This window comes from Merops nubicus, unplaced genomic scaffold (genome assembly GCF_000691845.1).
Source record: "Merops nubicus isolate BGI_N331 unplaced genomic scaffold, ASM69184v1 scaffold43627, whole genome shotgun sequence".
In the NCBI taxonomy this organism is placed as follows: domain Eukaryota; kingdom Metazoa; phylum Chordata; class Aves; order Coraciiformes; family Meropidae; genus Merops; species Merops nubicus.
In genome coordinates, this window is record NW_008623149.1 from 36,063 (window position 1) to 61,152 (window position 25,090).

General features: G+C 41.3%; 1 protein-coding gene across 1 annotated transcript in view; it reads right to left on the reverse strand.

The window, feature by feature from the left end:
• Window positions 1-25,090, reverse strand: part of TTN (titin) — a gene marked incomplete at its 5' end in the record, with an annotated part of 110,465 nt that overhangs the window by 18,234 nt on the left and 67,141 nt on the right. Inside the window, 14 exon segments of the mRNA XM_008944988.1 lie at window positions 50-2,116; window positions 2,195-2,494; window positions 2,579-2,866; window positions 3,431-3,727; window positions 3,823-5,589; window positions 5,702-6,007; window positions 6,188-6,490; window positions 6,585-6,884; window positions 6,970-7,257; window positions 8,074-8,370; window positions 8,525-8,827; window positions 8,928-9,515; window positions 9,619-9,915; window positions 10,270-25,090. The exon segment at window positions 10,270-25,090 is cut by the window's right edge and continues 2,306 nt beyond it. Coding sequence (XP_008943236.1) covers window positions 50-2,116; window positions 2,195-2,494; window positions 2,579-2,866; window positions 3,431-3,727; window positions 3,823-5,589; window positions 5,702-6,007; window positions 6,188-6,490; window positions 6,585-6,884; window positions 6,970-7,257; window positions 8,074-8,370; window positions 8,525-8,827; window positions 8,928-9,515; window positions 9,619-9,915; window positions 10,270-25,090 — 22,222 coding nt within the window.

A 25,090-nucleotide genomic window follows, 5' to 3' on the forward strand; every position in this document is an offset into this window, starting at 1 on the left:
AAAACCCAAAAAAAAACCACAAACAAATTTTTAAAATTGTTTCACTTACCAAATGGATGCTCAGCAACTATTGTTTTTGACTCAAGGGGTTTGCTCACACCAAATCTGTTTTCTGAGCTTACTCGGAAACTGTACTCCTGGTATTTTGTGAGATGAGTGACTTTGATCTGTGTACGCTTCACACTGGAATTTACTAGCTGCCATGCTGTTGTGCCAGATTCACGTTTCTCTACAATGTAGTTTGTAATGTCACTGCCACCGTCATCTTCAGGTTCTTTCCAGGTCAACACACAGGATTCAGCAGAGACAGATGATATTTCAATTGGGCCAGTGACAGGCCCTGGTCTTCCTATGACTACCACTGTGACAGTAAATGTTTTCACACCAGCAGTGTTTTCAAGTGTGAGGTAGTATTTACCAGAGTCACCTCTCATACTGTCCTTTACAGTAAGTGTAGTTCTATCTTTTGTTGTCTTGATGGTCACTCTCTCAGTTTCCTTCAGCCTCATCTCCTCAAGTTTCCATGTCACTTTTGGAGCTGGACGCCCACTGATTGGTATATCGATAGTAAAGGTGCCTCCAGCCTTGCATGTTATGAGTTGTCTGCTTATTTCACTGAGATCTGCTGTAGGTTCAATCTGTGGCTCCTTAATAATAACAGAAGAAAAAGCTTCTCTCGGCTCACTGTAGCCAGCATCATTCTTTGCCTTGACCCGGAACTCATATTCAGTGTTCTCCACAAGGCCTTCAACAGTGAAAGTAAGTTGCTTAGTTTGTCCAGCTTCAATCCAAGTGTCAGATCCTTTTTGTTTCATTTCAAGAAGGTATCCAGTAAGACGGCTACCACCATCATGATCAGGTTTAAGCCAAGCTAAAACTACAGAAGATTTAGTTGTATCAACAATATCTAGCCTCTTAGGTGGAGCAGGTTCTTCTGTGGCTACAACTGGTTCTGTTAATTCGCAGGGTTCACCTACACCATATTCATTTTCTGCTGACACTCGGTAGTAGTACGGCACACCTTCCGCCAGGTCAGTGACCTTAAAGATTTGTCGAGTGCATTTTGAACTCACCACTTGCCAGCTACGACGGCTTGCTTCCCTTTTTTCCACAATGTAGTGATGGATACGTGAACCTCCATCCAGAACAGGAGCATCCCACATTAAAGTAATAGATCTGCGAGTCACATCTTTAAATGTAATAGGACCTGGTGGACCAGGTGTATCCAAAACCTTAACGGTAAATGTAATAGACTTACTTCCACTGTTGTTTTCCACAGTAAAGACATACTTGCCAGCATCATTTCTGTTGCATTCTTCCACAGTCAATGTGCTGAATGAATCAGTTGTTTGAATATCAGCACGCAAGCTAAGGTTAGCATCTGCTTTGGACCACACAGCAGTAGGAACTGGTCTTCCAGAGAAGGCTATAAACAGACGAATGCTTGCACCTGCTCTTACAATATGAGTCTGCTTGAAGTTTGCATCAATATCAATTTCAGGGGCAGAAAGCCGGTCCACAGTTTGGACTGAAGCAGGAACTTCACAGCTCTCTCCTTTGCCAGCACCGTTGACAGCACTAACTCTAAATTTATAGTGTTCTCCTGCCTCCAAATCAACAACGGTATATTTAGTAGCAAGAACAGTCTCTGCATTGACTTTCTGCCATGCTTCAAGATCAGCTTTGCACATCTCGATGATGTAGCCAATTATTTCCATGCCTCCATCAAAAACTGGCTTAGTCCACTCTAAGCTTACACTTGTCTTTGATGTATCAGTTACCTTGACAACATTAGGAGCGCTTGGTGGGCTGACTGGTTCTCTACATTTAATTAGCTTTGAAACATCACTTGGAGGTCCAACTCCTGCAGCATTTTCAGCCATGACATGGAATTCATACTCGTTGCCTTCAATAAGGCCAGTTACTCTGTATCTGTTCTCAGTAATGGGCCTCTTACTGAATACTTTAACCCAGCGCATGCTCTTCTTTTCTCTCCTTTCTAGAATATACTCATTTATGTCGCTTCCACCATCTGATTTTGGTCTTGCCCATGTAAGTGTGATACTGTCTCCTGTTACATTCGTAGGCTCTGGAGTCCCTGGTGCATCAGGGAGAGCTAAAAAAAGAAAAAAGTCATTAGAAAGAGAGGATGGTTACTCCACAGTTATTTCTACAGAATGAGGTGGAAACTTACTGTAAGGTATTTGTGCGGTAACTGGATCAGACTCCAATGGTTTGCTAACTCCAAATTTGTTCACTGCAGAGACACGGAACTGGTACTCATTGCCCTTAATTAGTTTAAGTGCCGTGTAGCTGCAAGCTTCACATTTATCTTCAACTAATGCCCAAGCAATCCTGCTGGTTTCACGTTTTTCAATTATGTAGTGGGAAATAGAAGCACAACCGTCATTAGCTGGAGGCTCCCACCATAATGTGACTTTTTCTCCAGTAATGTTTGTGAATCGTATTGGTCCACCAACTTTTCCTGGTGCGTCTGCAATTTTAAAGATTCAGAATTATAATTTGTTGATACTTAAAATATTTTAAAAGAACATGCTGAAAGTGTTGGGTGCAGTACCTTGTACTCTGAAGGTAATATCTTCTCGTTTAGTGCCTGATGCATTTTTGGCTTCCACTGTGTACACTCCACGATGATCCCGGGTAGCATCTCTAATGAAGATTGTACTATATCCAATAGCTGTAGTTATTTCTATATTCATTAATTTGTCAATCTCCTTACCATCCTTAAACCATGTCACTTTAGGTACTGGACGTCCTTTGATTAGAGCTTTAAGTCTAATGCTTTCTCCAGCTTTAACTGTAAGGCCTTCAAAGTGCTCAGGGCCAAATTCAATCGTTGGAGCAACTAAAAGAGGAAAGTATAATTAGTTTTCCATATAGATAGGTACTTTTCCTGATACTCTTTTTAAGGTTCTAGTTATAAAACATTGATATATATGGGATTCTTTCACTTAGAGAATGGCATTCTCTAAAAAATGGCTGTTATATGAATATAAACTCGTTTTTCCTGTAAGCACATAGTGCACCGTATTAACAATAGGTGAAAGACACTGTTGATATATGCTGTTACAGTTTCCCAGGCTACCTGATGCACACTTCAATTTCTGAATTATTCAGTGCATCAGGACATTACAATTTACAATTTCCTTCCAACTTTGCTGCAGCTGCTTATCCAACACAAATGTAGAGTGCCCATGCCTTTCAGCAACTTATTATGTATGTCTGCTAGGTTTGGGTCAGTAATTTAAACCCTGCCACCTTTAAGTACAAATACAAATGTTCTGAGTTGACTGGAAGGACCTCAGTCACACTTTCTTTGCCCCTTGGCCTCCTATTTACCATCAGTACAGGCAGAAGCTCTAGCTGGCTTCAGGACCCAAATAGAAGCATATTAAGAGATAATTCTTACTGTTTTCATCTCTGGTCATGATATAGCCTGAAGACTGTGAAGGTGGGCTGATTGTACCAACAGCGTTTCTTGCAAGCACTCTGAATTCATATCGGTCGCCTGAACTGAGTCCTGTAACTGTATATTGGCATTCACTGACATCAGTAAAGTTACATCTGAGCCAACGGTCTTCACTTCCTTGCCGTTTCTCAATGCTGTAAGCCACAATCTTACTGCCTCCATCACGCAGTGGGGGGTTCCATTTAAGGGTGACTGTTTCCCTGGTAACATCAATGTAATCAGGAGTACCAGGTGGATCTGAAAGGAAAATAATTACAATTTATTTTTATTACTGCTTACCATAGTCTACAAGATGAGAATTTTCTTGGATGTGTGATTGATCATTCACTCACCCACTGGAGAGACTGCCAAAGTAAATTTGCTTGGCTCGCTAGCTCGGCTTAGACCTGCAGTGTTTTCAGCGTACACTTGGAACTGGTAATCCAGGCCCTCAAGCAGTCCAGTAATCCTATATTCTCTGCCAGATATTAATGCCACATTAACCTTCTGCCACAAAATGCTGTTTCTTTCCTTCTTTTCAACGTGGTATCCAATAATCTCTGAACCACCATCATAAACAGGAGCATCCCAGGATATGGTCATTCCATCAGCAGTTATGTTGTATACAACAGGCTTGCCTGGGGCACCTGGTGGTCTAAACTGATGCTTCGCCACAATATCTGCTGAGACAAGAGGGGGGCTTACTCCATATCTGTTTTCTGCTCGAACTCTAAACTGATATTCGGTGTCTTTAACAAGGTTTGGTACTTTGAAAGTTGTCCTTGCAGCACTTGAACACACCAGCTTCCAGTTCATTTGTGAAGTTTCTCTCTTCTCAATACTGTAGCCAGTAATTTCTCCTCCCCCATCATCCTCAGGAGCTTCCCATGATAAAACTACACTATCTGCTTTGATTTCATCTGGTCTTAGAGGTCCTTTTGGCTTAGCTGGAGGGCCAAGAGTGATGACACTGATTGTGAATGTTTTTCTGCAGACTACATTATCAAGAATTAAAGTGTATTTGCCACCATGCTCCTTTTTCACATTCTTGATGCTTAAGCTTATCTTGTTTTCAGTTTTCTTGAAACGAAGATGTTCAGTTTCTTTAAGAGGGAGGTTGTCCTTGAGCCAGCTCATTGATGGCTTAGGTTTTCCTTTATAAGGCAATTCAATGTGCAGGTTATGTCCAATTCTTACTGAAATTTGGCCTCCAGGAATATCAGAAAGGTCAGCTTCAGGTGTTATTACGTATTCTTTCACTGTAATAGGTCCAACAGTAACACCGTCACTCATGCCTTTTTCATTTTTAGCAAAGACTCTGAAGTGCATGACAGAAAGCTCTTTAAGTTTTTCAACTTCAAATTCACAGCTCTTGCTTGTGCCTGCATATGTCCATTCTTTGTCTCCTTCCAGTTTCTTTTCAATAACGTAGTCCGATATAATGCTACCACCATCATAGTCAGGTTTGCTCCAGTGCAATTTAACAGAAGTCTTTGTGGCATCTTTCATGGCTAGATCTTTTACAGGTCCAGGTATGTCCGCAGCTTTCACTGGTTCAGGTGTCTCACAAGGTTCACCCAGTCCAATTTCATTTTCAGCAAGAACACGGAAGAAGAATGAAGTCTTCTCTGACAGGTTAGTTAGTTTAAAGGTGGTATTTGGACAATTTTTTGTTACGGTTGACCAGGCCCTCTTTGTAGCATCTCTCTTTTCAACAACATAGTTTGTTATTTCAGAACCACCATTAATGAGGGGTGGCTCCCATACCAGTGTAACTGTGCCACGAGAAACATGCTTAAGCTGCAGCTTCTGGCAGGCAGATGGTGTATCAAGTACTTTTACATTCACAAATGATGATTTTGCTTCTCCAACTCCATTTTCAATTGTAAGAACATATTTTCCTGTATCATTCCGGGTAACCTGAGGAATAGTAAGTAGCGTAGATGATTCTGTGTTCTGGATGATATATCTTTCATCCATCCCGAGATTCTTGTCACCCTTTCTCCATGTCACTGTTGGAGGAGGTCTTCCTTTGAATGGAATCATTATTTCCACATCTTCACCTGCTTTAGCAACAACAGAGGTCCGGAGAGCAACATCCAGATCAATCTCTGGTGCCACTGTGGAGATAAGTAAAAATTAATAATGTATACTTGGAATGTAAAATAAGAAATGCTTTGAAATAAAACCCCAAAACCATAGAAAAATGATAAATCACAAAAGGTACAGTACCAAGAATATCTTTAGCTTGAACAGGTTCTGTCATCTCGATAGGTTCTCCTTGTCCAGCACAATTTATGGCAGACACACGGAAATAATAATTAACACTTGGCTGAAGGTGGGACACAACATACTCAGTTGTTCTCACTTCTCCCTTAGTACTGACTACAGTCCACTCTTGCTCTTCACCTTCCCTTTTCTCCACCACGTAGCTGGTAATTGGACTTCCTCCATCATAAGCAGGTTTAATCCAGCCAAGCGTGACAGATGTCTTAGTTGTATCCACAACTTTCAGCTTCGTTGGTGAGCCTGGCTTATCTGTAAATGATAGTTTATGGGGGTGAGAAAAAAACAAAAACAAAAAAACAGAAGCCATATTTACAATTAATCATAAAGAGGAATAAAATCTGCCCTCAGTTGCATTGATGGAATCCCATCCTAAGTGTTCATTGTGCATTGATTTCTAACCAATTAGAACTACTGCACATTGTGTCTTACCAATAGGATCTGCGGCTTTGTAGAAGTCAGAAGCTTCAGAGAACGGACCTTGTCCAGCTGCATTGACGGCACAAACTCGGAAATGATATTCGCTGTTTTCAGTCAGACCTGTTACTTTCTGTCTCGTGTCCCGAATGGTTTCTTTAGTAACCTTGAACCAACTCAGACTCTTCTTGTCACGCTTCTCAAGAAAATACCCTGATATTTCACTGCCTCCATCAACAGTGGGCCTATTCCAGACAACAGTCATAGAATTCTTTGTTATCATTGTGACTTCTGGTACACTAGGTGGTCCAGGTGTAACTGAATAAAAAAAATGCATGTCACCAGATCAGTACAATTTACCAATAACACGCAAGATGATTCAGTTGCATAAGTTATTTTGTATGTTTCTTACCAAATGAATTTTTGGCTATAACAGGTTCAGACTCCAGTGAATCACCAACTCCAAACTTGTTCACACCACGGACACGGAACACATATTCATTTCCTTTGATGAGTTTTGTTGTAGTTACGATGCATCCCTCTAGTTTTTCTGATATTAAAGACCATACAACCCGACTTGTCTCGCGCTTTTCAACAACATAGTGTGTTACAGGTGCACCACCGTCATCTGCTGGTGGGTCCCACACTATTGTAATCTTCTCAGCAGTAACCGTCTTAAACTGTATTGGTCCACCTGGGGGTCCTGGCTTGTCTGTGAAAGGCAGAAGAAAGAAGATGTTAAGTATTTATTGTTGAATTATTGTTTGATAGTACAATACAATATATTCAAGACATACCAAGTATCTGTACTCTAACATGGGCTGATGCTGAACCCATGGCATTCTTCAATTTTAATTCATATGTGCCACTGTTGAGTCGAGTTGCATCCTTGATGAGTATAGAAGCAAATTCTGTTGTGTTTTCAGTGGACACTTGTGCAGTGGTTTGGACCTCGTTGCCATTTTTGAACCATTCAATTGTGGGTATAGGCTTGCCTGAAATGCCTAGTTTTAGCTTAACAGAAGTTCCTGCTTTATACTTCACCACTTCTGTGTATTCTGGTGGCACATCAATTTCAGGTGCACCTTAAGGAAATAAAAGGTTTAAGAAAAAGTTAATCACTTACTTATTTTAGATTTGTATTTAATAAAACAAACAAACAAACAAACAACCCAGTACTTTTTTTAAGCTAACAGTTACAGGCATTTTATAAATAGAGATCAAAGTAGTAGTAGATAGTGTGTATAACAAATCATAACCCTAGGACAAGTTAGAACTAATCCTACCAAGAAAAGGCAATCACACAGAATAATAGACTTGTTTGGATTGGAAGGGACATTTCAAAGTCATCTAGTCCAAGCTCCCTGCACTGAGCAGGGACATCTGCAACTAGAGCAGGTTGCTCAGAGCCCCAAATATCTGAATATTCTGATCTTGAATATTTCCAGGGATGGGGCATCGACCACCTCTCAGGGCAACCTGGGCCAGGGTCTCACCACCCTCAGTGAAAAGTACTTCTTCCTTCTCTCTAGTCTAAATCTCCCTTCTTTCAGTTTAAAACCATCACCCCTTGTTCTGCCTGCTAAAACGTCTGTCCCCATCTTTCATATAGGCCCCCGGAAATACTGAACGCATAAGTATAACCACTTTGGTTATGGAGTATTGGCAGACTCTTCTGTTGCTCAAAGAATAAAGACAGGACAAGACTTAAAAAATGCACATACAGCCAAAGATGTTTGTTACAATCAAACCCAAATAACTCACAGTCATTAAAGCTCATTGAATCAATCACTATAAACTAACCTTCCATGTTTAAAAGACTATGGGTCTACAAAACAGCACTGTCTTTAAGCCTTCTATTACCACAAAATGGTACTGCTATATCATTGCAAAACACTTACCATATGTATCAACACATGTGATAGGACCCACAACATCTGAGGGATTACTAATGGAACCAACGGCATTTTTAGCAAAGACCCGGAATTCATACCGGGAATTCTGCGTCAGACCAGATACTGTGAACTGAGTCTCAATAACATTGGTGAAGCTAGCTTTTGTCCATCTGCCATCAGGAAGATCACGTTTTTCTACGATGTATCCAGTGATCTTGCTACCACCATCAAATGCTGGCTTCTTCCATGACAGAGTGATAGCAGTCTTGGAAATATCTGAGACTCGAACATTTCTTGGTGGTTCTGCAATAGGAAACAATAAGAATATTGCTAATTATTACAGCTGTTTTGGATATTGCCTTACTGTACATGACAGTTTATTACAGGGGGAAGAAAACCCCAAACCCAAAGCACTACTTAAATTATTTGGCTTCTGTATTTTCTAAGGAATACATACCACAAGCATCAATTGCAAGGACTGGATCAGAAGGATGACTCGCTTTTCCAATGCCAGCTGCATTTTCTGCATAAACTTTAAATTCATAGATAAGGCCGGCACTGATGTTGGTGACTTTGAAGTGAGTTGTGCGAATGAGGGTCTTGTTAGCCTTTTGCCATAATATGCTGTTCCTGTCTTTCATTTCCAGGTGGTATCCAATGACTGCACTACCACCATTACTGACTGGTTCATGCCATCCAACAGTAACGCTCTCTCGGGTGACATTCATGACCCATGGTGTGGAAGGAGGGCCAGGGGTAGCTGATAATAACAGAAGCATTGATTATTTATTAACAAAATTGTATTTTTCAACATCAGAGCATAAGACATCAACCTATAGCATGAGAAGCATAGTACTCACTGTAAGGAAGCTTGACAACCACACACTGTGAGTCTATGTGATCGCTGATGCCAAAGCGGTTCTCAGCCTTGATGCGGAATTGGTATTCTTCTCCCCTTGTGAGTTTTGTAACCTTAATAACAGTTCTAGCAACAGTTGCAGACACTTCAGACCAAGCAGCAGTACTTGTTTCTCTTTTCAGTACAATATAGTTGGTAACTTGACTTCCACCATCATAAGCTGGTGGCTGCCATTTGAGTGTTACACTTTCTTCAGTAATATCGCTAAGGGCAACAGGACCAACGGGAGGACCTGGTCTATCCAGCACAACAATATTAACATATGATTTTGTGGTGCCACTTGAGTTGGCAGCAGTAATGTCATATCTGCCAGCATCAGCAGCCACGCTTTCTTTAAGGTTAATGATGAGACTTTCTGCAGTGGTTTCTGTGTGAAATCTCATGGTAGGTTTCAGTGGAACACCATCTCTGGACAATGTCACCTTTGGCACTGGTTTTCCAGAAACTGGAATTTCAACTTTGAGGTTTGATCCTGCACGAATATACACAGTGTTACGGGGGAAGCCCTTCATGTCAATTTCAGGAGATTCTGAAAAATAAAACATTTTGAAACCATTAAAAATGTTCTCTCTTTTTAAAATATGAATCCAATTTAATGTGTATCCATTTTTGTCTCATGTCAGGAAGCATACCTAATTGTTCTTTAACTGTAACAGGGAGCAGCAGTTCCTTAGGATCACTTAAGCCAGCTTGGTTTTCTGCAGATACTCTGAAGAAATAGTCAACGTTCTCCTTAAGACCACGGACAATATGATGAGTTGTCTTTACAACTGCACACTTAACCCATTTTTGCTGTCCTTTCTCAAGAGCTTCAATGAGGTAGCTCACAATTCTGCTTCCACCATCATGTTCTGGTTTTAACCATGAGAGGGAAACACTGTCCTTTGTGACATTTGTTACTCCAAGTTTTTCTGGTGGGCTGGGTTTTTCTGAGAAAAAAAGTGCAAAAAAATTAAAAAATATAGCAAGTATTTACTTTTTATATTAGGAATTACACAGGCATGCCATCTGGATTGAGAAAACATATTTTTAAATTAATTTGCATATTTGAAAAATTTGAAGTAAAATCCAAGCAAAATTTAAAATTCAAGCTATTACTTAGCTCTGTTTCATTTGTAAAGCCACAGCAGTGGCACGAAATTATTTTTCACTGTAAACAGATTTAACACTTTTCATATTATTTTGAAGTAAACAAAGTTTAAAAAGTTTTAAAGTTTTAAATACAAGTTTTAAAACTTGTATTGTTTTAAATGTTAACAAATATTTTTCTTAGTAAAACACACCTGTTATTTTTGTTCCCTCCTTGGTCTCAGAAGGCACTCCAACACCATACTCATTTTCTCCAGCAACCCGGAAGTAGTAAATGGCACCTTCTTGCAAGTCCGTCACTTTGTAGGACAGGCGATGACAATTGTTTGTCACAGTGACCCATGCTTTTTTGCTAGCTTCTCGTTTTTCAATAACATAATTCTTTACAGCTGCTCCACCATCGTTTTCGGGAACATCCCAAGATAGCACAGCAGAATCCTTAGTTACGTCTTTTGCTGCAATATTAGATGGTGGGCCAGGAGTGTCGAGAACTTTGACAATTAAAGTCAAGGTAGCAGTGTTCAGGATGTTTTGCAATGTTAACGTGTATTTTCCAGAATCATTTCTTGTTGCTTTTTCAATAGTAAGAGATGTGCAATTAGCTGAAGTATCAATGCATGCACGTGTACGGAGATCAGTGTCTGGTTTGTTCCATGTTGCATTTGGGACTGGTTTGCCTCTGAAAGGAACAGTCATTGTGAATGATCCACCGGCCTTTACAACTAAAGTCTTCCTCATTTCACTGTCAATATCAAAAGCAGGTTCTTCTTCTCTTTCCTTTGCCACTTGAGGTTCTGAGACATCACTTGGTTCACTGACACCAATTTTGTTAATGGATTTCACTCTAAAGATGTACTCAGAGCCTGATACCAAACCAGCTATGGTGTATTCTGTGCCTCTTAAGTTCTGAATAGCAGTTGTCCAGTCAGTTTCATCAGTTTTCTTGTATTCAACTGTGTATCCTGTTACTGGAGCACCTCCATCAAACAGTGGCTTTGTCCACCCAATTGTGATACTTGACCTCGTAGAATCCATAACCTTAGGTTTAGATGGGGGAGACGGCAAGAAGATTGGATCTTCTGCCCGGATCAATGGTGTGGTTTCACTTGGAAGACTGAGGCCAGCAGCATTTTCTGCATAAACTCGGAATTCATATTCACATCCTTCACGGAGACCAGACGATTTCACTCTTAAATCATAAACTGGCTTTTTGTTTACACGAATCCATCTTAGGCTAGTTTTCTCACGCCTTTCAATTACATAGCCAGAGATCTCATTGCCTCCATCAGACTCTGGTCTTGCCCAGCACAGAGTTATCGAATCTTTGCTCACATTGGTGATCTCTAAAGATGTAGGTGGACTTGGAACTGTAAATGGGTCTAAGGCTTTGACAGCAACACTTTCTAGAGGTTCACCAACACCATATTTGTTCACTCCCATCACTCTGAAAATATACTCATTACCCTTCAGTAACTTTGTCACTTTACAGGATGTTGTTCTAAGTTCTCCCTCACAAAGTGTCCATGCAATTCTGCTGGTCTCACGTTTTTCTACGATATAATAATCAATATCTGCACCACCATTTTCTTGAGGAGGTCCCCATGATAAATGGCACTTTTCAGCCGTAAGGCCATTTATTTCTAACGGCCCTGCAGGTGGTCCAGGTCTATCAAGTACTTTGCAATTAATTGCCAAAGATCTTGTTCCTGCAACATTTTGTAATGTTAATACATACTGTCCTGAATCACCACGGATACAGTCCTTAATGGTTATTGCAGTAGTGTAATCTGTTGAGGCTATTTCAACTCTAGCTTTTCCTTCAAGCTCCTTGCCATCCTTTGTCCATGAAACCACTGGTATTGGCCGTCCTGCAATATCAGCATTGACTTTAAACACTTCTCCAGCTTTCACAACAACAACATCCCTGAATTTGGCATCTATCATAATTCTTGGAGCCTCTACATCATCTTTTACAGTCACAGGTCCAGTTGATTCAGATGGCTGACTGAAAAGTCCAGCAGCGTTCTTTGCAATCACACGGAATTCATATCGCTGGTCTTCTGTAAGTCCACCTACGTCAAAGTATGTTTCTTGAACATTAGTAAAATTACACTTTAGCCAGCGTCCATCTGGTATCTCTCTGCGTTCTATAATATATCCCGTTACTTTAGCTCCACCATCATATTCTGGTTTAGTCCATTTCAGTGAGACACATGTTCTTGTAATATTAGTAACTTCTGGTTGACCAGGAGGATCACATGGATCTCTTGCAGCAACTGGTTCACATGCTTTGCTGCATTTGCCTATTCCAGCAATGTTTTCAGCATACACACGATATTCATACAGCAGTCCTTCATCAAGACCTGTAACTTTCATTTGTGTATCAGATATAAGGCTCTTGTTGACTTTTGTCCAAAGAATGCTGCTTCTTTCTTTGCACTCCAAGTGATAGCCCAGTACTCTGCTACCACCATCATTAACTGGTACCTGCCAAGTTACAATCATGAAAGCTTTAGTTGCATGTGCCACATGAGGAGTTCCAGGTGGTCCTGGAGGCTTAAATGGATACTCTGCCACAACAGAAGGAGAATTAGTGTAAGTGCTTTTCCCATAGCGGTTTTCTGCACAAACGCGGAACTGATATTCAGAGCCAGTGGTGAGTCGAGATACTTTAATTGATGTTCTTGCAACTGCTGCGGATACTACATCCCACGTTGTTGTGGTAGTATCTCGTTTCTCCACTATGTAATTGCTAATATGGCACCCACCATCATATGCTGGAGGTTTCCAAGACAGAGTTACACTATCAGCACTAACTTCATCAATATGCACATCAGTTGGTGGTCCTGGTCTGTCAAGGACAACTACAGTTAAAGAAGCTGTGGTTGATCCAGCAGTATTTGAAAGTTGTAATTCATAATGTCCCAAATCTTCATCTGAAGCTTCCTTGATGGACAGTGTAGTTGAAGTCTTTGATGTCTGAACATTTACCCTGGTTGTCTCTTTCAAAGGATTCCCATCCTTCTTCCAGGTGACGGTTGGAAGAGGTCGCCCTCTGAATGGCACATCAATCTTAAGATCATCTCCAGCTTTCACAGTGAACGTGTTGAAAAGGAGCTCAGCAGATGGCTGGATTTCAATATCTTTTGCAATGACTGGGACACCAAGTTCTCTTGGGTCACTTTTTCCTTTTTCATTAACAGCTATCACTCTGAAACTGTACTCTTCTCCCATACTTAAGCCGGTTATTGTTGCTTCTAACGTTTTCACTTGTGTACATGCACTCCATTTTATACTTCCTTTACTTTGCATTTCTACTATATAACTAGTAATTTTACTGCCACCATCACTCTCTGGCTTTTCCCATTTAAGTGACGCAGAGTTGCGAGTGATATCAACAAGAACAACTTTTCCAGGTGGAGATGGTGGTTCAGAAACCTTAACTGGGTCAGCTGTTTCTGCTGGTAAGCCAGCCCCATACTCATTTACAGCTAGAACACGGAAGTAATAGTTACATCCTTCTAGCAGCTGAGTAATTTTGAAGGAATTCTTAGTGCAGTTGTTTGTAATTGTGGCATATGCCTTTCTTGTGGATTCTCGTTTTTCAACTACGTAGTTGGTAATTTTAGCTCCACCGTCAATAAGTGGTGGTTCCCAGGCTAATGTTACAAAATCTTTCTTCACTTCTCTGATTGTCAGGTTTATAGGTGCACTGGGTGTATCAAGTACTCTGACATTAACAAAAGCTGATTTTTTGCCACTGTTGTTCTCTAAAGTAAGATTGTATCGACCACTATCAAACCTATTCACATTGTCAATGACTAGCATTGTGTAGGAACTGGTGACTTCAATCTGAGCTCGCTCACTAATTGTTCCTTCTGCTTTCTCCCACTTAACTTCAGGTTCTGGTCTTCCTTTGATGGTGACAAACAGGCGTAATGTACCACTAGCACGTACAGTGACTACTTTCCTGAGATCTGCATCAAGTTCAATTTCAGGTGGTTCGATTTTGTCTGCTGCTATGACTGTACCAGGTATAAGAGCAGGCTCTCCTACTCCTTCTGAGTTGATGGCACAGATGCGGAAGTTATACTCCTGGTTCTCTTTAAGTTTTGTTACAGTGAACTGTTTTGCTTGTAGGCCTGATGGTGGGGTGCAGGTAGTCCACTCATCAGCAGCAGCTTCTTTTACTTCTACTACATATCCCTTAACAGGAGCACCACCATCATAAATAGGCTTACTCCAAGCAAGGGAAACCGATGACCTGGAAGTGTCTGTAACCTTTGGATTGCTTGGTGGACCTGGTGGATATAGTACATCACAAGCACGATAGAAAATGGATGGCTCACTGGGTTCCCCTACCCCTGCAGCATTTTCAGCAGAAACTCTAAATTCATAGAAATGCCCGTCAGTAAGACCTGTTACTCTGAATCGCAAGTCCATCAGCCTTTTCTTATTGCATTTGGTCCACCGGATACCATCTTTGTCTCGTTTTTCAAGTATGTAACCTTCGATTTCAGCTCCCCCATTGTCTTCTGGGCGACCCCATGTTACCACCATAGAATCTTTTGTGATTGCTGAAACTTCAGGTGTTGAAGGAGGACCAGGGGGTTTGTATGGATTACAAGCCACAATTGGCTCAGATTCCAACGGTTCTCCAGTTCCATATTTATTCACTGCCATTACACGGAAAATGTACTCATTGCCAGCAAGGAGTTTGGTTACTTTGTGGTTAAGAGCCTGCACCTCTGTTGCTACCTGTGTCCACGAAAGTCTGCTTGTCTCTCTCTTCTCAATGATATAGTGTGAGATGCTAGAACCACCATCATGTAAAGGTGGAGCCCATGACAAGTAGCATTTTTCTGCAGTGACACCTGTAACCTTCAAAGGTGCTTCTGGAGGTCCTGGCCTGTCAAGCACTTTTACAGTGATTGGTATAGATTTTGTGCCACCCACATTTTTGAGAGTAAGAGTATATTGACCTCCATCTACTCTTATACAGTCTTTGACAGTAAGAATTGTTTTTTGAATGGTAGATTTGATTTCCATTCTTGCAGTTGCTTCTTCAAGGTCTTTGCCATCTTTTGACCATGTAATGTCAGGGATAGGTTTGCCACGGATATCAGCTTCAAGAACAAAGGTTTCTCCAGCATGAACAATGATAGCATCTTTATATTTAGGATCCAGTGAAGCCCCTGGTGCTTCAATTTCATCTCTGGCAGTAATGGGCCCTGTACTTTCAGATGGTTCACTCAAGCAACCTGCTGCATTTCTTGCAATTACTCTAAATTCATATCGTTGGTCTTCAACAAGACCACTAACGGTAAATTCTGTTTCCAACACATTTGTAAAGCTGGCTTTCATCCAGCGACCCTCTGGCATTTCTTTCTTTTCTACAATATATCCAGTTATTTTGCTTCCACCATCATATTCTGGTTTTTTCCACTTAAGTGTTATATTATTTCTTGTAACAACAATGGCCTCTGGGCGGCCAGGTGGGTCACAAGGATCTCGGGCAACATACAGTTCTGATACTTTGCTGACTTTGCCAATCCCAACAATGTTTTCAGCAGAAACTCTGAACTCATATTCAAGACCTTCTTCAAGGCCATCTGTTTTATATTTGGTATCTGTAATAAGTGACTTGTTCTGTTTTGTCCAAAGAATGCTGTTCTTATCTTTACGTTCAAGGTGGTAGCCAAGAACTTTGCTTCCTCCATCATTAACTGGTTCGTGCCATTGTACAATCATATGGTCCTTTGAAACCTCTGTTACAAATGGTGTTCCAGGTGGCCCAGGCACCTTGTAGGGGTATTGCACAACAACTGGTTTAGAATCCAAAGGAGAGCTCTTCCCATACCTATTTTCAGCAGAAATCCTGAACTGATATTCAGAACCTGTTTTAAGCTTTGTTGCTTTGATGGTTGTTCTTGCAACAGTTGCTGACACAATGCTCCATGTAGTAGTGCTTGTGTCACGCTTTTCTACTATATAGTTGCTTATCTGACAGCCACCAGTATAATCAGGCGTATCCCATGATAAAACAACAAAGTCTGCGCTAACTTCATCAAAGCGGACAGGCCCTCGTGGTGGTCCAGGCTTTTCTAGTACAACTATGCTCAGGTGCTCTGTTGCCATACCTACTGTGTTTGTTGCTGTTACTGTATATTTACCAAAGTCTTCCTTGTTGCTTTCTTTAATATGTAAGGTAGTTGACGTTGATGTGTCCTGAATATTTAATCTGGTTGTCTGTTTTAGGGGTTGCTCATCTTTTGTCCAAATAATAGTAGGTTTGGGTCTACCTATAAATGGTACTTCTACCTTCAGATCTTCTCCAGCCTGTACACTGTATGTATTAAACATTAGTTTGAAACTTGGCTCAATTGTCAAGTCTTTAGCTATCACAGGAATTCCAAGTGCTCTGGGATCACTTTTGCCTTTCTCATTGTAGGCAATCACACGGAATTGATATTCCTGTCCTGGACTCAAACCAGACACAACTGCATTGGACGTTTTGGTCTCACTAACAACACTCCACTTTTCTGCTCCTTTAGGCAGCATTTCAACAATGTATCCCAAAATTCTGCTACCTCCATCATGTTCAGGTTTTTCCCATGCAAGTGATGCACTTCTCTGAGTCACATCAGTTAGTGTTACTTTCCCAGGAGGCAGAGGTGGCTCTGAGGCTTTGACAGCGTCTGTGGTTTCAGCTGGCGCACCAATTCCAAATTCATTTTCAGCCATAACTCTGAAGTAATAAATTGCTCCTTCTGTAAGATTTTCAACTTTAAAACTTGTCTTGCCACACTTAGCACTTACATTTGCAAATGCCTTCCTGGTTGACTCTCGCTTGTCTATTACATAGTTCTTTATCTTTCCACCACCATCAATAATGGGTGGTTCCCAAGACAATACAGCAGAATCCTTCTTTATATCCTTCACCACTAAGTTTTGTGGTGGTCCTGGTGTGTCCAAAACTTTTACTGTAACAAATGCCGATTTAGAACCACTGCTGTTCTCCAACTTAAGCATGTACTTTCCAGCATCATTTCTATCACAGTTGTCAATTGAAAGTTGCGTGTAGTTTATGCCTTTATCAATTTGGACTTTTTCTGTGAATTCACCTTCTTCTCGAGACCACATGATGTCAGGTGTTGGTCGTCCCCTGAATGGTATGTGAATTCTAGCAGACCCACCAGCTCTCACGACTATCCCTTTCCTTAGCTCTGAATCAATATCAAGTTCTGGAGCTTCAAGTTTGTCCTCTGGTTTAACAGTACCAGGAACAGATGCAGCCTCTCCTACACCAATCTTGTTGAGGGCACACACTCGTAGTTTATATTCTTGATGCTCAGTAAGCTTTTTGATTTCATATCGAGTTGTACGTACACCTGTCTGTGGAGTAACAAGTGACCATTCATCTTCATCTGCTTTACAGATTTCTACAAGGTAGCCCTGGATTTCACAACCACCATCATAAATAGGTTTACTCCAACCAAGTGTAATCGAACTTTTGGTGGTGTCCATAACATGGGCATTTGTAGGTGGGCCAGGCTTGAACATAGGGTCACAAGCTTTAAAGTAAGGAGAAACTTGGCTTGGTTCACCCACTCCAGCAGCATTTTCAGCAGAAACTCTGAATTCATACTCATGATCCTCTGATAATCCTGTAACTCTTAATCGCAAATCTGTAATTCGGCGTTTATTGCATTTTATCCATCTGATGCCTGCTCGGTCTCTCTTTTCTACAATGTAACCTATGATTTCACTGCCTCCATCACTGTCTGGCCGGCTCCAGCAGACAGTCATAGAATCCTTTGTGATATTGGTAATTTCCAAGGCCTTTGGTGGTCCAGGAACTACAAATGGATTTCTCATCATTACTGGCACAGACTCTATTGGCTCACCAACCCCATATTTGTTAACAGCCATAATACGGAAAATGTATTCATTTCCTTCCAAGAGTTTTGTTACTTTTAGCATTGTAGGTAAAACCTCTGAAGCAACAACAGTCCATGCTAGGCGACTAGTTTCTCTCTTCTCTACAATGTAATGAGAAATATCACTGCCACCATCATGAAGAGGAGGACCCCATGCCAATGAACATTTTTCAGCTGTAACTCCTGTCACTTGAACTGGGCCCTCTGGAGGTCCTGGCCTGTCCAGGACTTTTACATTTACTGGTACAGTCTTTGTTCCTGCAACATTAGAGGCTTCTAAAATGTATTGTCCACCATCAACTCTAATAGCGTCTTTTACAATTATTAATGCACTAAAATCTGTGTTCTTTATTTCACATCTAGCATTTTCCTCAAGCTCTTTATCTCCTTTGTACCACTTAATGGTTGGCAGTGGCTTTCCATGAACATCAGCCTCAAGTCTGAATGTTTCACCAGCATTTACAACAATTGTGTCTTTGTACTTTGGATCCATTGAAATTCGTGGAAGTTCAACTTCATCCCTTGCTGTTATTGGTCCTGTACTGTCAGAAGGTTTGCTTATTGCACCTGCAGCATTCTTTGCAATTACTCTAAACTCGTATCTTTGGTCTTCAGTAAGCCCTGTTACAGTGAACTGAGTTTCAATTACATTTGTGAAACTAGCTTTCATCCAGCGACCATCTGGTAAGTCACGTTTCTCTACAATGTAACCAGTAATCTTACTTCCACCGTCATATTCTGGTTTGGTCCACTGTAGAGTAATAGAGCTTCTTTTTATTATTATAGCTTCTGGGCGACCTGGAGGATCACATGGATCGCGAGCTACATAGCATTCAGAAACTTTACTTGTTTTGCCTATGCCAACAATATTTTCTGCAGAAACTCGGAACTCATATTCAATTCCTTCCTCAAGGTTGGTTGTCTTAAAACTTGTGTCCTGAATAATAGTCTTGTTTATTTTAGTCCATAAAATGCTGTTTTTCTCCTTTCTCTCAAGATGGTAGCCCAACACTCTACTGCCACCATCATTTATTGGCTCATGCCACTGTACAACCATGGAGTCTTTTGTAACCGTTGTCACAAATGGTGTGCCAGGAGGTCCTGGTTCCTTGTAGGGGTACTGCGCTACAACTGGTGCAGATTCCAGTGCAAAGCTCTGCCCATACCTGTTCTCAGCAAATATTCTGAACTGGTACTCTGAACCAGTTTTCAGTTTAGTCACCTTCAGTGTAGTTCTTGCAATAGTAGCAGAAACTATGTCCCATACAGTGGTGGTTGTATCTCTCTTGTGAACAACATAGTTGGTGATTTGGCAGCCGCCTGTGTACACTGGGGGATTCCATGATAGGGTAATACTTTCTGCACTTATCTCATCAAACTTCACTGGTCCTGCTGGAGGGTCAGGTTTGTCTAGTGTTATAATTTCAACAGAGGCAGACTTTTGTCCAACAACGTTAGCCACAGTGATTTCATAAGTGCCACTGTCCTCTTTGGTAGTTTCTTTAATATTCAGTATAGTGAGATCGGTGAAATCACTAACGTTGACTCTGGTCGTCTGCCTTAGTGGCTGACCATCTTTTATCCACGTAACAGTTGGTTTAGGCCGACCTGCAATTGGTACTTCTACTTTCAGATCTTGTCCCACTTGGATACTGTAACTGTGAAAAGCAGGTCTTACATCAGGCTCAATCACTAGGTCTTTGGCAACTATTGGAACTGCAAGTGCTCTAGGATCACTCTTACCCTTTTCATTTACAGCCATTACTCTAAAAATATATTCTTCCCCTTGAGTTAGGTTAGTAATAACTGCTTCAAGTGTTTTTACACGAGCGCACTCTGACCACTTCTCACTACCCTTTGCTTGCATTTCAACAATGTATTGTATGATTTTGCTGCCACCATCATGTTCAGGTTTTGCCCAGCTTAGAGAAACACTGTTTCTTGTGACATCATCCACTGTTATTTTCCCAGGAGGCTGTGGAACTTCAGCGACTTTAATTGGGTCACTGGTTTCTGCAGGGAGACCAATTCCATATTCATTCTCAGCACAGATTCTAAAGAAGTAGTAACAGCCTTCCTGAAGTTGCTCTACTTTCCATGAAGTCTTGTGGCAGTTTGTTACAACAGCTGCATATGACTTTCTTGTTGCTTCACGTTTTTCAATAATGTAATTCTTTATTTTTGCTCCACCATCCAAGAGAGGGGGCTCCCACGAAAGTGAAACAGAGTCCTTCGTGATCTCTCTGATCTTTAAATTAACAGGTGCACTTGGGGTATCCAGTACTCTCACACTGACAAAAGCAGACTTCGTTCCGCTGCTGTTTTCTAAAGTCAGAGTGTACTTTCCAGTATCAAATCGGTTAACATTGTCTAGAACAAGAGAAGTAAAGCTGCTAGTTGTTTCAATAAGAGCTGCCTCTCTGATCTCACCATCCACTTTACCCCATTTTACTTCAGGTGTTGGACGACCTCTGATGGGAACAAACAGTCTTAAGGAACCTCCTGCCCTCACATTTACAATCTTCCTTAATTCCATGTCAAGGTCAAGATCTGGTGCCTCCATCTTTTCTTCCACAATAACAGAACCAGGAACATCTGCATGGTCTCCAACTCCTGCTTCATTAACGGCACATATGCGGAATTTGTATTCATGTTTTTCTGCTAATTTTTCTACTTCCATGTGAGTATTCTTAATCCCGGTTGGAGGGGTACAAATTGACCATTCGCCATCACTTACATCACATTTTTCTACAATGTATCCCTGAATTTCAGAGCCACCATCGTAGATAGGTTTACCCCATGAAAGGAAGACTGAAGATCTAGTAACATCCACAATTTTAGGATTGTTGGGTGGACCTGGCTTGTAAATAGGATCACATGCTTTGTAGTAAGTGGAAGGTGGGCTTGGTTCACTAACACCTGCAGCATTTTCAGCTGAAACTCTGTACTCGTAACTATGATGTTCTATAAGCCCAGTCACTCGGTATCGCAGTTCGCTTATCAGGCGTTTGCTACATCTCGTCCAGCGAATACCTTCCTTATCTCGTTTTTCAAGGATGTAGCCGAGGATTTCGCTACCGCCATCTGAGGCTGGCCTTTCCCATACAACTATCATAGAGTCCTTGGTAATGGCTGTGACTTCTGGTGCCTTTGGTGGAAGTGGCACTACAAACGGGTTCTTTGCGAGTACTGGTTCAGACTCAAGAGGTTCACCAACGCCGTACTTATTTACTGCCATGATGCGGAAAACGTATTCATTTCCTTCTAAAAGTTTTGTAACTTTGCAATTTAAGGTTTGCACGTTTGAATCAACAACTGTCCATACCAAGCGACTAGTTTCCCTTTTTTCTACAACATAGTGTGAAATTTCGCTACCACCATCCTGTAGCGGAGGTTTCCATGACAGCATACATTTTTCAGCAGTAACACCTGTAATCTCAGCAGGCCCTTCTGGTGGTCCAGGTCTGTCAAGAACTTTGACATTAACAGGAACTTTCTTTTCACCGGCAACATTCTTTGCCAGTAGCACATACTGACCACTGTCAACTCTAATGGCTTCCTTCACACTAAGGCTTGTAGCAAAATCGGTGCTTTTTATTTCCATACGAGCAGTGTTCGTCAGCTCACAATCGCCTTTTAACCACTGAATGGAAGGTATTGGTTTGCCATGAACATCAGCGTCAAGCCTGAATGACTCACCAGCATGCACTACAATCGTGTCTTTGTATTTTGGATCCATACTTATATGAGGTGGTTCTACTTCATCTCTCGCTGTAATTGCCCCTGAACTCTCAGATGGTTCACTGAAAATACCTGCAGCATTTCGTGCTATAACACGGAACTCATACCTCTGGTTTTCAACTAGACCAGTTACTTCAAATTGGGTATCAATGACATTTGTAAAGCTTGCTTTCATCCAGCGACCATCAGGTAGCTCCTTCTTTTCAACAATATAGCCTGTGATCTTACTTCCACCATCATATACTGGTTTCTTCCACTGAAGTGTTACTGAGCTTCTTGTGACAATTATAGGTTCTGGACGACCTGGAGGATCACATGGGTCATGTGCAGTATAGCATTCAGATGCTTTACTTGCCTTTCCAACGCCCACTATATTTTCTGCATAAACTCTGAACTCATATTCAAGACCTTCCTCAAGGCCAGTTGTCTTAAATTTCGTATCTGGAATGGGTGTTTTATTCAGTTTAGCCCACAGAATGCTGTTTCTTTCTTTGCGCTCCAAGTGATACCCAATGATCTTGCTACCGCCATCATTGACTGGTTCATTCCATTGTACCACCATACTGTCTTTTGAGATGTTTGTTACAAAAGGTGTTCCAGGTGGGCCGGGAACTTTGAATGGGTATTGGGCTATGACTGACTCTGAAGTGAGATAGGTACTCTTCCCATACCTGTTCTCAGCTGCGATTCTGAACTGATATTCACAGCCAGTCTTTAATCGACATGCTTTTATAGTTGTTCTAGCAACAGTAGCTGACACAATCTGCCAAGTGGTGGTGGAAGTGTCTCTTTTTTCTACAATGTAATTATTGATGGAGCTACCACCATCATATTTAGGTGGTTCCCAGGAAATAGTAATACTATCTGCTGTTACTTCATCTATTTTTACTGGTCCAGTTGGAGGTCCTGGTTTGTCAAGGACAACAATATTTAGAGTCTCAGTTGCTTCTCCTGCAGAGTTTGTAAGTTTAACTACATATGCCCCCACATCTTCTTTGCATGCTTCTTTTATTGTTAATACTGTGTTATTTTCTGAACTTTCTTCATTTACTCTTGTAGTCTGCTTCAGTGCCACATTATCTTTATGCCAAAATACTGCTGGTTTGGGTCGACCAACAAAAGGAACATCAACCTTTAAGTCCTCTCCTGCCAGAACACTGAAAGTGGTAAACAATAGTTTGAAAGCTGGTGGAATCACAAGATCTTTTGCAACCACTGGTACACCCAGCTGGCGAGGATCACTGATACCTTTTTCGTTCTGAGCTGAAACACGGAAGGTGTATTCTTCACCTTGGATCAATCCTGTGATAGTGGCTTCGGTAACTTTTACCGTAGCACAAGTTGACCACTTTTCACTGCCTTTGCTTTGCATTTCTACAATGTAGCCCAGAATTCTGCTACCACCATCATGTTCAGGTTTTTCCCAAGATAAGGATACACTATTTCTTGTTACATCCAACAAAGTTATTTTCCCTGGTGGAAGTGGTCTTTCTGATACTTTTATGGATTCTGAAGTTTCAACTGGAAGACCTATTCCATACTCATTTTCAGCTAGGACTCTGAAGTAGTAGTTGCAGCCTTCTTGCAGTGAATCGACTTTCCAGCTGGTCTTGTGGCAATTGGCATTAACAGTTGAATAAGCCTTTCTTGTTGATTCACGCTTTTCAACAATGTAATTGTTTATTTTAGAGCCACCATCTATGAGAGGAGGCTCCCATGTAAGTGTAACTGAGGATTTGGTAACTTCTTTTATTTTCAAATTTTGAGGTGCCCCTGGGGTATCAAGAACTCTGACGTTCACAAATGCCGACTTACTGCCTGAACTGTTTTCGATTGTCAGTATGTATTTGCCACTATCAAATCTGTTTACATTTTCAACAATAAGGAGAGTATAAGAGCTTGTTGATTCAATGCTTGCTCTATCCAAAGATTCCCCATGTTCTCTTGTCCATTTTACTTCAGGTGCTGGTCTTCCTTTAATTGGGACAAAGAGCCTTAGAGTACAGCAGGCTCTAATAGTGACAACTTTACGTAGCTCTGCATCAAGTTCAATCTCTGGAGGTAGCATTCTCTCTTCAGCTTTTGGAGTCCCAGGAACAAGAGCAGGTTCTCCAAGACCTTCGGAGTTCATAGCATATATGCGTATTTTATACTCTTGATTTTCTTTCAGGTCAGTGATGGTAAAGGAAGTGGCCTTTAGACCTACTGGTGGAGTTACAACCTTCCACTCGTCTTCTTCAGGTAGTGCAATCTCAACCATGTAACCTGTGATCTCTGAACCACCATCATATATTGGCTTGTTCCATGCTATTGTAATTGAGGACTTGCTGCTATCCAAAACACGAGGATTACCTGGGGGACCAGGCTTAAATACAGTATCACAGGCTTTATAGAATGGACTGGTTGGGCTTGGCTCGCTGACTCCAGCAGCATTTTCAGCCATGACTCTGTATTCATATTCATGGCCTTCTGTCAGTCCAGACACTTTATAACGCAAGTCAGTAACAACCCGTTTGTTACATTTCACCCATCGTAGACCAGCCCTGTCTCGACGTTCCACAATATAGTTAGTTATTGGGCTTCCACCATCAGAATCAGGATGTCCCCAACAGACGACCATAGAATCTTTTGTAACTGCTGTAACTTCAGGCATTTTAGGTGGATCAGGCGGCACATATGGATTTACTGCAAGAGTAGGCTCTGATTCCAGAGGCTCACCAACTCCATATTTGTTAACAGCCATAACACGGAATATGTACTCATTGCCCTTCAACAGCTTAGTAACCTTCAGTTTAGTTAATGGAACTTCTGCAGCTACAGCTGTCCATGCCAATCTACTGGTTTCACGTTTTTCAACCACATAATGGTCAATTTTTGCTCCTCCATCATCCAGTGGAGGTAGCCATGACAGCACACATTTTTCTGCAGTGACTTCAGATACAGCCAAAGGCCCTTCTGGGGGACCAGGTCTATCAAGAACTTTAACATTGAAGATATGCTTGGCAAAGCCACCAGGATTTGTTGCAGTAAGTGTATAGGCACCACCATCTCTTCTTGTAGAATCTTTATTGGTGAGAACAGTAGAGAAATCTGCAATTTTTATCTCTAATTTTGCTGTGTCTTCAAGTTCTTTTTCTCCTTTTGTCCATGCCATAGTTGGTGGAGGGCGGCCTGAAACATCAGCCTCAAGTCTGAAAACTTCACCTGCTTTCAGCACTAAGGTGTCTTTGTATTTAGCATCTACCCTTATCTTTGGTGCTTCAATGTCATCTCTACAAGTTATTGCATCTGATGGCTCAGAGGGCTGACTGACAGCCCCACCGGCATTCCGGCC